Source organism: Diadema antillarum, unplaced genomic scaffold (genome assembly GCF_040938485.1).
Source record: "Diadema antillarum isolate AM-2024a unplaced genomic scaffold, OU_Dant_1.0 scf00000178, whole genome shotgun sequence".
NCBI classification, from domain to species: domain Eukaryota; kingdom Metazoa; phylum Echinodermata; class Echinoidea; order Diadematoida; family Diadematidae; genus Diadema; species Diadema antillarum.
Genome location: NW_027271067.1, coordinates 193,258 through 208,163, shown reverse-complemented (window position 1 = coordinate 208,163; position 14,906 = coordinate 193,258). Strand labels below are relative to the sequence as shown.

The following is a 14,906-nucleotide window of genomic DNA, read 5'->3' as shown; positions in this document are numbered from 1 at the left end:
ACTTCTCATTCACTGAGTGTTTACCTGGTATTGTTTTTATGTATCGTATGCATTTTGAGGCTAATCAACCTACTAAAACATCTTTTGAATGCACTTTAAGAATTATCAGTTTGTGAAAAAAAAAAAAATCTGGAGAACCAAGTCCTACCTGTTCCTCCTTGCTCAAAGCCTTGCCCAGGTCCTGGACCACCTGGGCCAGTTGGTCCTGTTCCTGGATGATTCATATCTCCACTCATGCTATCTGGAATTTGGTTTGGTGTAGCCATTGGGTCATCAGCCATTGCTTAGTCTGGAAGGAAAAAAAAAATGACACAAAATAACATGTAATGCCTGCTTTGTGTTCACCAAATATGGCAGGAAACTTGCTAGTTACAGTAACCTATCTCAGTTAAAACTCCAACACATCAGAACAGCTAGAGCAGGTTTTCAAGAGTCTATTTGCCAGCTTGGAATCAGACTTTATCCATTTCAAGAACAGATACCAAATTTTCATAAACATTTTTTCACGAGTATTTGCACAAGTTATTTTTAAAGAGACCGAATACAGAAATACACTTTGATGCACAATGCAGAGCAGTATGTGTTTCGGCTATCAAGTGTAGTAGTATTACACATAAAACATGTAGTTGTACAAGTCAGCATAAAAACACAGTACAGTGAGCTTTGAAAATAGCTTATCTAAGAATGACATTCTCAATTCTACAGGAGAAATTTCCATGAGCAAGCTGGCTCTCTGAAGTGATACACGAGACATACTAGAGACACTAGAGCATCGTACTGCTCCTGACATTTATGCATTGCACTCACCTCTTAATCAGCTGTACATCGTAAAAAAAAAAAAGTCAAAACATATTTTACTTTCTGCAAACAAACAATTCTTATTTCTTGACTTGTTTTGTAGAGTGGTCTTTTACCAAATGGTATGTGGTCAATTACCCATCATTAAGTGATCCGATCACACCTGTAAAGTGATAGCATAACATGAGTGATACTCATAACACAGTAACTGGTATACCATGACACATGTCACATGATAATAAGCAACTACAAAACAGATGTTTTGTTCTTACATAAGGAGTCATAATAATAGTTTTTATTCTATAACATCATGAAGAACAAAACCTGTATTTGTAACCAACCATGCTGTAGTCCAACAGGGGGAACGTAATATTAATCTAGATTTGCAGCAGATGCATTAGATTACACAGTCCGCATCGATGGTGCTGGTAGTATAGCGCACTTGTGGCCTGTTTCACAATGAAACCAAGACGATCTTAAAATTTAAGATTGACTAAAAATTATGGTATGCAGTGTGAGTCTTCAATAATGCTCAACTTTCCAATGAAAATAAAGATTTTGAAGACGTTTTTAATGTAGCCATTGATAATACAAGATAAAATAAATAACAAATGACTATGCTATTAGGGTGTCTGATCGCGCACTGCCAACCTTCGGACAAAACGCGCCCCTATCTTACAACACGCAAGCCCCATAGAACACAATGGAGTCGCGCGCCTACGCTGTTTTGACCCCGCGTTTTGTGCTAAAAAATCGCATTTATTGCCAAATCCCCGGTCCATGCCGCTATCGAATCCTAACAAATTTGGTATCATATGAAAGAGGAAGTTTTGCTCCATTATCTATCAAAGCGCTGGTACATGACTCCGACGATAAATTGGTGTAAATGTCGTTAGAATCACACCTATCTCGATATCTCGGCGTCTGCTTCGCTACTTGTACCAGCGTGTGGCATGCGAGTAGTTTAGGATGTGCTGAATCCGATGGTGAGGTCGGTTTTTCGCTAGCTCCACGTCTTGGACCGGGGATATTGCCTAGAAGATACCCCTTGCAATAACTTTTTGATCTCAGCGAACGTGTTAGGCGTGGCTTCGTATGCAACAACCATAGTAACGTCCGAGCAAATACGCTCATACATATGTAAATCTACACGCATTCGCCGCCACATGGCGCGCATGCAGCTGGCTCGCGCGCTGTGTGTGTCTGTGTGTATCTCACGGACCTACACGTGTAGGTCGGCAGTGTGTCTACCGTCGCAAGGTAGCTACGTAGCTACATACAATGTACGTGTACGTGTACGAGTACGTGCGCGCGCGCACACACGTGCCACTGAAAACAGACTGAGCTAGCTAGCTAGCTGTCACGTCGCTTCTTCGCTTGCGATAGTTCTACAGCACTGAGTTCTATGGGGTTACGATTGCCCAGCATTCACAATGTGCATACAATGTAACACGCTCGTAAACCACCTGGCGCATCAGTTTCAACGTAGTCAAAGTACATGTACTATTACTGGATTGATAATGATCATAACAGGCCTACAGTGTATGAGTTAGCAATCTAAACGAATGACCATGTAGAGTCATATTTATTTTTTTTAATACTTCAATAGAAAAGTGCACTAATGATGCACGAGTTACAGTCTTTCTCGCGATCTTATGCAGCACAACAGTGTAGGCCTAGGCGACACAACGCACCATATCAGGCAAGTCAATTGTGAAGCGGTACCGCGGTGGAAGGTAGGTACAAATACCGATTTTTACGACTGAACTTCCAATCGACAAAAAAGGGCAAACAACGATTTTGGAAGCTATACTCTTCAGCCACGAATGGTGGTAAAGTGGCATTCATGGCTAAATAGCCATATAACATTTTCACATGAACTGCCATAGATTTCGACAGCATCGACGTGTTATGTAGTCGTCGCATTCAGTATAGCCAGCTGTGTACGTGTGTACACACGTACGTAGTGTAGCGCATATAGCGTGTGTGTACAGTGTGTAGGTAGTACAAAACACACAAATGCACGCTCGCTAGCTCGTCCGCCGATGCGTTGGCTGGGCCGGAATGCATGGAACGCTGCTGAGCGCTGTATACATACGCACAACATGTATTATGACGACACGAGGGGGAGTGGCTTCTGCGCTGGTTACGCGTTTTAGCAATCCGCTGTACGCTCATTAACCGGTCGCTGGCGATCTGCACGCGAATGCTACTTACCGGCCTTGTTTGCAAACATGATTTGGACACATTTTCGTGCGTGCTCGTCAAAAAAAAGTTGTCATATTGCAGTGATTTGAAAGTTGAATTTCTCGAGATAGAATAATTATTTTGCCATGAAATTTGAAATATATGCTAATGACATATTTTTCTTTCATATGAAATAGTTTATAATCCACCTTTTATAGAATTTCAAAAGTTGCAAAAATGCTACAGACACCCTAATGCTATGAATATTAATGACATTTGAAGAGGATGGTAAAAGGCTAATAGAATTGAACAGAAAAAACCAGTGGCATACCGTAATCTCTAGTCAATCTAAAATTTTAAGATCAACTTTTATAGATCTCTATTCTCTGATTCTTAGTGAAACAGGCCCCTAGTGCAGTTGTTATCCTTGTTGTCTAAAGGCGCATTATTCAAGATTCTGTAAAAGTGAATATTTTCGCATGACTAATTTTTCGCGCTTAGTCGGGTAAGAAGAGTTTCGCGTGTTTTTGAATCGGCAGAATCAAGATAGCAACTACTGTGTAGTACTGGAACATACGGCAAGCAAACATGTTTGCGTGCTTTACATTTATTTTCACGCCAGTTTCTATTTGCAAGAAATGCACAAAAATTTCACCAGTGCAGAAATTTCCACTTTCACAGTATTTGCTAATTCAAGACAGGCGTTTTTCTAACCGTCAGGCGTTACATTAGGCGTTAGTTCGACCCAGTTAACGTTTAATAGTGGAATAAGTTTAAATGTTCCATTTTTATACAGTTGCGAATTGTTTCACAGTTTTCAGTAAAAATGTACAGTTTGAAAGGGCTCTAATCATCATTCAAAAAGAATATACATTTTCCATTGGGAATTATTTGCACATGATGTGTTCAATCGTTCTAACGTTAGGTACAAAGGTAGGCCCAGAAGTTACAGAACCAGTTTTGGTAGCGCAGGGCAGCGTCTGTTTTACACAGTTCAGCTTGTATCGCGATCGCCAGCCATAGAGCTTCACGATGGTACGCGTACAGGCACACCATTCATTCTCTGCCTGCCGTTTATTGTGTAGCCTGTAGTAAAAAACTGTAACGTTAGACGGCTCAGAGTCATACAGAGCAAGCATGCATTGCCTTTGTACACATGTATACGGCTCTGTGCAGCCGACAACGGAAAGAATTCCGCGACAGATACCGCTACCGTGTGTACTTACAGACAGAAATGAGACATTTTTAGGTACTTTCATGCCCGACAAGAAAAACCACGGTACATCACATAAGTCAATAACAGGCTTGTACACGTAAAATGCATCAAACTTCCCTCTTACCGACAAAAATCGACTTTTAGCTGTGGGAGACCCGCTTTTCGCAGAGAAGTCGCGTTTCCTCCAGGCTTTGTCCAAGCGGCACTCGGGTGGAAGCTTACAGCCTCGTATATTTTCGGAAAACTTCGTGAATTGAAGCTTTGGTGTTGCCAATTTAATACATAGGTTTACAGTTGAAAAGATCTTATGATGTCCTAAGTCCGCCAAACTGGTCCATGTACTACTACTTATTCGAGGGCATGTACTTGCTATAACATGTACTTGCTTCAGCCGATGCCAACTCGGGTTCCATAAACAAAGTTGCGCCTCCAAACCTCTCTATTTAACATGACTGTCCGTAGGTCATTAATGCTTTCAAGGCCTGCATCCTTCTTCAGGACACTGATTAAAGTGGCCTTACGTCTCCCTCGTTTTGCAGTTCCCTGTTTAGGTTCCCAGAGTACGAGGGAATTCGCAGATAGCTCAGGGTGTCGCACACAGTGTCCCGCTAGTCGCATCCTTCTCTCACGCACTTTGTCAGACACCTTTGGCAATGTACCATACAAATCATCATTTCTAACGTAGTCACTCCATGACACATTAAGGGCTATCCTGAGCATGCGTGTGTACACTCCGTCCAATGCTTTCTCTTGTCTGGCTGTAAGTGTCCACGTCTCTGCTCCATACAGTAATACAGACTCAACTGTTGTGACAAAAAGTCGCCGTTTTATGTCGTCGCTAAGCTGAGATTTCCACACTTTCCTCATACATGTGCAAAGCATTCCATGCGTGGCCACGTCTGATCCTGATGTCTTGTTCTGTCGAGGCAATCCAGGAGCCCAGATACTTGAAGTCGTTCTTCACATCGAGTACTGCGCCGTCCAAGGTTGTGATAGTGGTATCGTCGATATTAAATGCCATCACCTTTGTCTTCTTTGCATTGAGCCGTAGACCAATCTTCTTGCACTCCTTTTCCACTGCAAATAGCAGCTCCCTTGCCTTTTCAGTTGTATCTGATATTAAGGCAATATCGTCAGCAAAATCAAGGTCAGTGACCATTACGGGCGGAACACGACGGCTTTGACGGGGCACCAATGTAAATCCAAGCTCCTCCTCCTTGCCATTGATGGCAAGCCTCAAAGCATAGTCAAGGGCTACGATAAACAGAAAGGGTGCCAATGTGTCTCCTTGAAGTACCCCAGCCAGTATTTCAAAATACTCTGTCTCTCCATCAGGCGAGCACACCTTTGCATGCGTCTTGGAGTAAATGACATCAATCGCACGAACTAGTTTCTCAGGAATGCCATAAGCGTTGAGAATCTCTAGGAGCTTCCCCCGATGGATGCTGTCAAAGGCCTTCTTGAAATCGATAAATGTGATCACTGCAGGGAGGCTCCTATCTCTCACTCCTTCAAGTATTCTTCTAAGTGCTAGGATCTGTCCTACAGTCGATCGTTCCTGTCGGAAGCCATTCTGGGAGTCCCTAAGCAGTGGATCAATGTAGGGTCTGATGCGGTTCAAGATCATTCTGTTATATGTTTTGGATACTACTGAGCTCAGACAAATCCCACGGTAGTTGTCAGTCTGGGAGAGATCCCCTGACTTTGGTACTGGGATGATGTTAAGTGTAGACCACTGTTCCGGCTGGTCCCCATCCTCATATGAGCGGTTGATAAATTCTAAGATAATATCATCCACAGGAACATATTTCAGAACTTCAAGGGCTACCCCATCCTCCCCACTGCTTTTGTTGTTCTTCATTTCTGCTTTAGCCTTCGTGTACTCACTCATCGTAAACGGACCATCTGGTATGGGAAGGTCACTAAAAATAGGTGTTATTGGTTCATTACTTTCTAGAAGCTCAGGAGGGTTGCCCAAGAGGTTCTTGAAGTGTGAGTACCAGGTCGCAACTCTCTTTTCTGCACTTTCACCTCGAATCCTGACAGACTGAGATGCCTTTCGTCTGGAGGTGTCATTGATGAGCTTCCAGCTCAGTCCATATTTTCTATTTTCATGTGCTTGCTCTACTTCAGCTATTTGCCTACGCAATTTTTCCTGATCCAGAATTGCATATGTTCTGTACAAGTTTTCCCTTGTCCTTGCATATTCTTCTCTGCTCTTGCCATCTTCACCCTTGTCTGCGATGAACGCCCTATATGCAGCTTTCGTCTTCTTCCTGGCAACAGTAACTTTAGGGTTTAAGCTTTGCTCCTCCCTCCGAGCCTTTTTGATCTGCTTGAGACATGTTTCTGCTGCTTGTTGATTTGCATTAATAAAGCGTTGGTACGTTTCTGTGGCAGACTCATTCTCCTCCTGGAGTACATGAAATCTGTTTCTTATTTCCACTGCGTATTGCTCCTGTAATTGACGGTCGGTTGTTAGATCCTCCCAAGCATATTTCACTCTTTTCACTTTCTGCTTTTTCGGCGCCCTAAGACTAAGTCTTATTGTTGCAGTCACCACCCTGTGATCAGATCCGAGAGAGGAAAAGGACCCATATGCTTCACTGTTAACGATGCTTTTACGCCACTTCTTACGTGTCAGAATATAATCTAACTGATGGGTGGTCTTGTTTGGTGACATCCATGTCCATAGTTTTCCCTTTCGTTTCTGAAAGAGCGTGTTTGTGGCCAATAACTGATATTCTTCCATCACATCAAGCAGTCGTCTGCCATTGTCATTCGTCTGGTCATTGCATGTGAACAGGACATCATCTGGACCGAGTCGTGCGTTGAGATCGCCAAGCACCACCAAGAAGTGATGGCGAGGAACAGCTTCAATTGCTTGACGAAGATTGTCATCGAAGTCAGTTTTGTCAGTGCTAGCTGCATATTCACATGGTGCATATGCAACAATTACAGTTAATGCAGGATTTCCCTGGAAGGTTGCTTTAATCAGCCTGTCTGAAATACGATCTACACCAATAAGAGCCCTTTGAGCTATCTTGCCGATAACAATACCAACTCCTCCTATTGCCGCTTGCATTGTATTCCTCCATGCTGATGCCGTGTAGAGTTCATACCCCTGACCAACTTTATAGCAGTTGATGTCATCTATCCTGTCTGTCTCATGCACCTGTCTGTGCTCCTGGATCCCACATATTTCTACACTCTGCTTCTTCATATTCCAGACCAGTTCATCGGTCTTTAACCCTGAGTCACCATCCGCGATCTTTGGCATCGTCAGAGTTTGGATGTTAAACGTGGCCATCTTGAGAGGCTGCTTACATCTTAACATTGCCACGGGTTTCTTACACCTATCAGTCGTACCCCTCCCTGAAGGGTTTAAGGGCACGCCATCATCATGTCCGCGTTGCGAACGTGTTCGAACCCTCGCAGCATTAAATCTCCTGCGGACTCCCGCCGCTGGAAGTATAGGATTTGGTCGGGCATTTGTATTCATGGTTCCATTCATAGCTAAAAGTACGAGCGAGGGTCGCTACTCCTCTCGCCCAGAATAGTGATACAAAAGTAAGAAGAGAAAAATTCAACATTAGGTCCAGTTGTACCGGTAAGCCATATGGGTTATACTCTATGCCTACCTCGTTGGTGATGGTTTAAGGCAACTGACAGTTGAGGAAAAAGGAACAAGAAAATGTCACGCGACTGTTACGAAGACACTCTCTGATTCTATACAGGTCGAGATCCAGTAAAGTGCAAGCATAACATCAGGTGACACAGATGTCCGGGGTTTTTATTTGTTTATTTTGCTGTTTCTAGTTTACCTTTCGAACTTGGTTGGATGTTGCTCCTAGCAGTTCTATATCAAATAATCTATATTATCCGCGAATATTTATACTGTTTAGAAAGTATTATGTTGTGCATAAAAGAGAAGGTATATAGGAAAAGAGAAGTAGAGTTTGATCTGTCTGGTTACGCCGTTCCCGTTAACACAGAGTATACCCTATGTTAACACCAGTGAAGTCTCGGCCTTTCCCGGGGGCAGGCGCCTTTACCCTATCTGACCTAGTGTAGGATCAACACAAACCTAACAGACAGGGAACTCTGTGAATAAGGTAGAACGACAGGAAAGAAGAAGAAAGGTCATAATAGTAGATAAGAGAAGGGAAATCTAGGGCGATTAACAGTACCAGAGGACGAACAGCGTAAATCTCTGTGACGTCATAATCATAGGCAAAATTATAGGCGCCCTGCTAGCCAGCGCGTACTTGTAGTTGAGGAGATCTATAGTGACATCACAATTAGTTGCATTCCTTGCGTAGCATTATGCGCGCGTCTATTCAGCGTATTTTTGTTTATAGTTGTTATTGTGGCACGCTAAATTTGTAATACCTCTTCTACAAAATCGGTCAGAAATGAGTCAAAAACCCGGAAAAAAACTCAGAAACACTCAAATTACGTGCTACATACCAGACATCATCGGCATCAGCGCAGTGAATGCAATCTAGCTGTATGAAAAAGTCCTTTCGATGAAATGCGCAAGTGCTGAAAACACAGCATAAAGACGGAGCTCCAACCCAGCACGTCCGTCCTCTGGTACCCTCTGATACCCACACACCATGTAAATGTATAATATTCTCATCTTCACAATTAATCATCCAATGCTAATCCTAGCTTCACAGTAAAATGCATGAGTGGGAATGTAGGACTATAACATAAGATGGAAAACATGTATGCAAATGCGCTGCTTGGAGGAGGTCTTGATCTGCGCTCTTAGTGCTTTTCTACTTAAGTTTAGGTTCGTTTGTCTTTTGTTCAACTATAGAGGCGAAAAAACAACAACTTGAGATTGTAAAGCTATGATGTTTATCTCTAATGCATTGGCTTGTTCACGATATAATCCATTTTTGTAATTGATATGAAACATTCATTCATTCATTTATTCACTTATTTCCATATCAAAACATAACATTTACAAAGATCAAAACACCATTGCCTTTAATTGGTACAATTTATACATTTTGAATGGAGGGATCATAGAAAGCACACAAGAGGCTTGTTGGAAATGATCCCCTTGTACAATCAATAGGGCCTACATTTCAACTGAGCACTTATCAAACAAATTCAAATGATAGTAAAACAAAGGTGGAAGATACAATGAAAATAGATGAAAAGAGGCAAATGTGGAAACAACGCATATCTACATACTTATAGTTTCAAGTGCATCAATTTAATCAAAAATGTGTTTTTATATAGGGGCCTATACTTTTGATTGATAGAAGGGTAATGCAAAGAATAGGGCCATTGTAAAATATGGAAGATTAAGTTTTTGAAAAGCAGTTAATGGTGTGCGAATATTTTGAGCATTCCTATAGTGTTGTAATATGAATGGAGCAATTCAGAGTGAATTTATTGTCAAATACTTCAGGAAGAACATGAATATTATAGGCCTGTTCGCAATTTTCCTTCACATTAGGACCCTTTTTGGTATTTTCCATTTAAGCATTTTGCACACGCTATTATTTATGAGTCAATTAACTCAATTGTAAAATATGGAACTCACGAAATTGTTATATTTTAACTACAAAGCATAGTTAAGGCCTAAACTGTTTCAGAATTCAGAGTGATCTTTGAGATGTAACTTTATTCGGCAAGTTATGAAAAAGGGGAACATCGAGTAAAATTTGAATTTATTATACATGCAGATATCATTCTGTGTCTTTCTCTGCATAACAAACCACCGTGGTGAAAACGAAAATTTTGCTCCAAAGTTGTTTCAATATTCATGCAATACTGATTTATAATCAGATCCTGAAGAATTGAGCAGAATATGATCAAAGAGCTTATATAATGAGTATAGGCCTGAGTAGGTATATAGTCAGAAAAATCTCTATAATGTGACGATGGGCTGATGTTGAGTTTTATGAGTAAAAAAACGTATCCAGGCCCGGCACACAAGTTGACAATATTTGTGTATCGATTATGTTAACAACCTGATCGATTATATTATAAACTGATGGACAGTGGGGGCATTTCATGTTTGAAGATTTTGTCCAACAGCTTTGTCGGACAAATTTGCTGTCAGCCAGTCAGACTTTGATGCAAGGATTTCTGTAGCTTTTGTTTTAACAGTTTGTCAGACGAAATATCTGACAAAACGCTTCATGAAATGCCCCCCCCCCCCCCAGGTGGAGATCATATCTATTAGATCGGCAGATGAACACCTTTTGGAAACGAAACGGAAGCCAATGAAAAGGATTTGACAGAGAAGAAGAAAAAATATGAAAAAGGAGAGGAAGAGGGGATAGGAGGAGGAGGAGGAAGAGGAAGAGGAGGAGGAGGAAGAGGAGGAGGAGGAGGAGGAAGAGGAGGAGGAGGAAGAGGAGGAAGAGGAGGAAGAGGAAGAGGAGGAAGAGAAGGAAGAGGAGGAGGAAGAGGAAGAGGAGGGGGAGGAGGAGGAGGGAGAAGAAGAGGAGGAGGAGGAAGAAGATGAAGAGTCGTCGTAGTGGACGTCCAGGACATAGTAGGTCATACGCGTGATATTATAGCGATAATCAGGGAGGTGGAAAGTCTCTTTCCACCTCCCTGGTAGTGAGAACAGATGCTAAGATGCATGGAAAGAGGAAGAGAACATGATCAAAGTAACATTGACGTTATGCTGCATTCCTTTACAAGTGTGTATTTTACTCTTGTGGTCCCCTCCCCCTAAAAAAAAAAAAAAAAAAAAAAAAAAAAAAAAAAAAAAAAAAAAAAAATCTGCTACTTTGCACGAGGGCGGACTCGAGAGGTTTCAGTTCAGTTAAATGCAAGTTTATTTGCATTTCAGACAAAACATAATAACATACATTTCATTCTTTTATATATATCACAAAGGAAAAATACATTATGAAAAGAACAAAGTGTACAACAATGATTGTGAAATATTATCATAGTACCGTGTAATGACGAAACATTGTGATAAATCATCAAGGAGAACAATGGTATTTAGGAAAAACGGGGACACGCTGAAAAGATGTTGCTTGTAATTAAAAGAAAAAGTACTGATATATAACTGGTTTGAAAATCCGCTATAAAACACCACAGACAAGACTGTTATCACCACAACAATTGACAACAGGAGAGGCTAGTAAAAATGCTACAACCAAATTGAGCGACCTGCAGAAGCATATCGAGAAGTGTAGCTGTGGAAAGAAGAAGAAGAAGAAAAAAGGACATGTGGAAATGAAAGACAGAAGTATAACTGCATCGGGAGGGTATGATTTGATAGTAGCAATACAACAAAAAGATTAGGAACTCGAGTCGTGTCAAACCATCTGTAAGTTCAAGTTCAAGTTCAAGTTCAAGTTCATTTATTTGTCTCTCTTCAAGATATCTCAACAAAGAATACACATATTCTTGCAAAAGAAATCCGTGCACAATACAGAAATTAAACAAAAATATACAAGAATGTGGCAGAGTAGAGTTTGAGAGGAAAGAAAGACGATGCAGCCTTGGTTGAAGCAGAGCTTGTATTGTAAGGCTCCTCTGAAAAATACAAGGTATGTGATTTTAAATTAAACCTTAAGTGGTTTAATTAGCAACTGAAAAAAACCGAACATGGATAAATAAAGAATACTACTTATCATAGTACATGCATGCAGTTTAAATAGGCAAGAGTATATTGGCTTAAATAAGCAATCTACACACTACAAACACTATCTGCTTAAACATAAAACATACACTATTATACAAAAGCAAGAGTATAAGAAAGCCTAAAAAAGAAAACATAGATAGTGAAAAAAAGAAGAGATGAAATAGAGATTACAAAGGAGTAAGACTAATGAAAATATTTACAGAGGTCACATGAGCATAAGAAATACTTTATGGGCATTATCCATCCTTTACATGCATGTACGTAGACTTTATAAATTTATATATAAAGTTGAAGTCCTGCAAACATACACAATGAAAATATCATGACTCAACACAATATTTATTTAAAAGACAATATTTTTGTTTACGTTTGAATGCTGACAGACTGCCTGCCTCTCTAAGTACAGAATCAAGAGAATTCCAAAATTTTGGACCAGTAAAAATTAAAGAAAGTGAAAGAAATAAACAAAACAAACATGCTCCGCAAAGCCATTATACACTAGTGTAATCCTTTTGCATCTCAGCTACAAACTAACAAACACCATCTCAACCTCCTCCCAGATCTACTCCTCCCAGATAGACTCTTATAGGCGGATCCAGGAATTCCGCGCCTTTACAAAATTAAAGGACAAGTTCACCTTATACATGTGGATTGAGTGAAGGCAACAATATTAGTAGAACACGTCAGTGAAAGTTTGGGGAAAATCCGACAATCCGTTCAAAAGTTATGAATTTTTAAAATATCTGTGCAATCACTGCTGGAGGAGAAGACTACTACAGTGTATGATGTCACATGCGTACAACGATATAAGGAAAATAAAAAGAGAATTTCACATAACTTGACTTTTTGAATAAAGTGCACATTTCTTCGACTTGTTACTGACTTATGTTAGGGGTAATATTATTCCCCCTGACTTCTGAAAGAGAGAAGTCGAGTGTTCTTTTATTATGTGAGAAAAGTGAGAATATCTTGAATTTTCTTTATATTTTCTTTATATAGTTGTACTCATATGACATCACAAGCTATAGTAGTCTTCTCATCGAGCCGTGACTGAGCAGAAACTTCAAAAATTCATAACTTTTGAACGGATTGTCCGATTTTCCTCAAACTCTCTTTGATGTGTTCTACTAATATTGCTTCATTCTCTCAGCCCACATGTCTATGAAGGTGAACTTGTCCTTTAAAGGGGGGTGCACGCAACCCCTCCATTATTTTCTTTTGTTTAAAAAAAGGGGGGTGCGCCCGGTCCCCCCCCCCTCTCGGATCAGCCACTGAGACTGCCATCTATAAACACAAATACATAGCTATCCTCCTATTGTGTGTTAACATTCTGAGAGCTAATAAAATATATTTTCCTTCATTTATATCATTATATTATTTACATGAATTACACTAAAAATTGCATTCTACTATAGTATTCTATCGTTTCTCTGGTGTTGTGTGAGCCATGCAGTATCTTTGCAAGAGGAAAAAGAATCTGCACTCAAGTCCTATGAATTATTTGCACACAAATCAGTGGTCAATGATACACCCTCAAGCCGGCAATAAGCATCGATAAGGCCGATTGTTGCCGAAAATTTCCGTGTAATTCTGAAGAGTAATGTTTTATGAGCGCCTGACGCTTGGCGTCGTTATGTAATTATAAATCATTTAAAAAAATCAGTACTGTGATAATGATGAATAAATTTAGTGTTTATTATTTTTAAAAGATATATTATAAAATCCATTTATACTTCAGCTTTACGATTATGGTATTTGAATCACTAAAATGTGTAATATAAAATAAATAAATAAGACAAACTCCTGGATGTATGATCTAACTTCTAGACTGGTGCCTTTTATTTCTTGTAAACTCCTTAAGCGTTCTTCTTCGTTGGTTCATATGATAGTGAGACTGAAAAAATCATACACCAATCTTTTAGGTTGTAAACACGCGCGCTGCTCAATTACGGAAATACTGTACTTCCTTGCAGAGCTTTATCGCCGCAGCACCCGGCGCGCCCCGGTTGTGGCAGTGGTTGTGGTCCTGTCTGGAGTGCGCTGAACAGAAACTTGGACGCCGCGCTGGCGTTCCACGCCCACGCCTCCAGGGCCCATCTAACGTTAGTATACCCATCTAACGTTAGTACCCGTACGTTCCCATCTTAGTGCACCCACCAAGCACGCATACAGTCGATTTCGCAACCATCCCCGTCGCGGCCGCGGTCATGTTACCGGTTGTTCAGGAGTCTGACTGCCTCTAGATGAGCTCGTTGAGTGAGCTGAATACCCCACGAGCAGCCCAGGCCGGGATGGACAAGAACAGGGCCTAGGCCAGGCCTACATCTAGGCTAAATCTAGGATCCTACTTGACTGCTGAAAAGCAAGTTGCCACCGGAACTGTGTAATGTTCATTGGAGAGTAGCACACCTGCCTTCTGGGCGTATATAGAAATAGAATGTCTTACTGTTAGTGTTAGTGTAGTGATCGAACGGCAGCTGGCCAATAGGAAGTCTTCAGCTTCCCAAATCTTCAAACATGTCCAACAAACAAGGCCCCGGCGTCCCTGTCACCGACGAGAATTTCTTATTTTGGTTGAACAAAGCTACAGAATGGAGTTCGCCGACAAGAAAGGAGTCGAGTGTAATGATGGACGATGTATCTCGACATGCAGATGAACTTCGGCAATTTCTGTCGGCTCTGCACGACAACTATCTCAAGAAATATGTAAGGGCAAGGCTGCAGGTTCCATCAATACTTTATAGGAATCATTGTTCATTATAAGAATAAGTTAAGCCCCTCCAAAAGGTCATGAATACAAACTTGTTGTACATTAGTAGAATGTATCTATCTGACCCTATAAAAATGTTGTAGAGTAAGTTTTACTACTGTACTAGGCTCTGTAAGTATTTACAATTACATTTCTACACCACATTAATAATAATAATAATAATAGTGAGACTCTTGTAGAGCGCACATTTCTACCTAAAAAAGATACTCAAGGCGCTATAGAACAGAGTACATATTGTGTCATGAGTTTGCTACCGGTACTCGAATCTTTTAAAAGTAACTGTAAAAGTGGATATTTTCGCG

At 40.7% G+C, this 14,906-nt stretch overlaps 2 protein-coding genes across 2 annotated transcripts in view; both read right to left on the bottom strand.

Annotated features, from left to right (window-relative positions):
* Positions 1–4,401, bottom strand: part of LOC139722951 (probable global transcription activator SNF2L2) — a 37,845-nt gene extending 33,444 nt beyond the window's left edge. Inside the window, exons 1-2 of the mRNA XM_071634233.1 lie at positions 4,326–4,401; positions 149–289 (exon numbers count right to left, since the gene is read on the bottom strand). Coding sequence (XP_071490334.1) covers positions 149–281 — 133 coding nt within the window. The 5' untranslated portion in view covers positions 282–289; positions 4,326–4,401. The remainder of the gene's footprint in view (positions 1–148; positions 290–4,325) is intronic.
* A 638-nt stretch (positions 4,402–5,039) lies between these two features.
* On the bottom strand, positions 5,040–7,511 carry LOC139722956 (uncharacterized). The gene has a single exon (XM_071634238.1). The coding sequence runs from the start codon at positions 7,509–7,511 to the stop codon at positions 5,040–5,042; it is 2,472 nt and encodes an 823-aa protein (XP_071490339.1).
* Positions 7,512–14,906: the final 7,395 nt, after the last annotated feature.

Coding starts and splice junctions, on each gene's coding strand:
- LOC139722956 (XM_071634238.1), bottom strand. CDS start 7,511: ATGGCCACGTTTAACATCCAAACTCTGACGATGCCAAAGATCGCGGAT.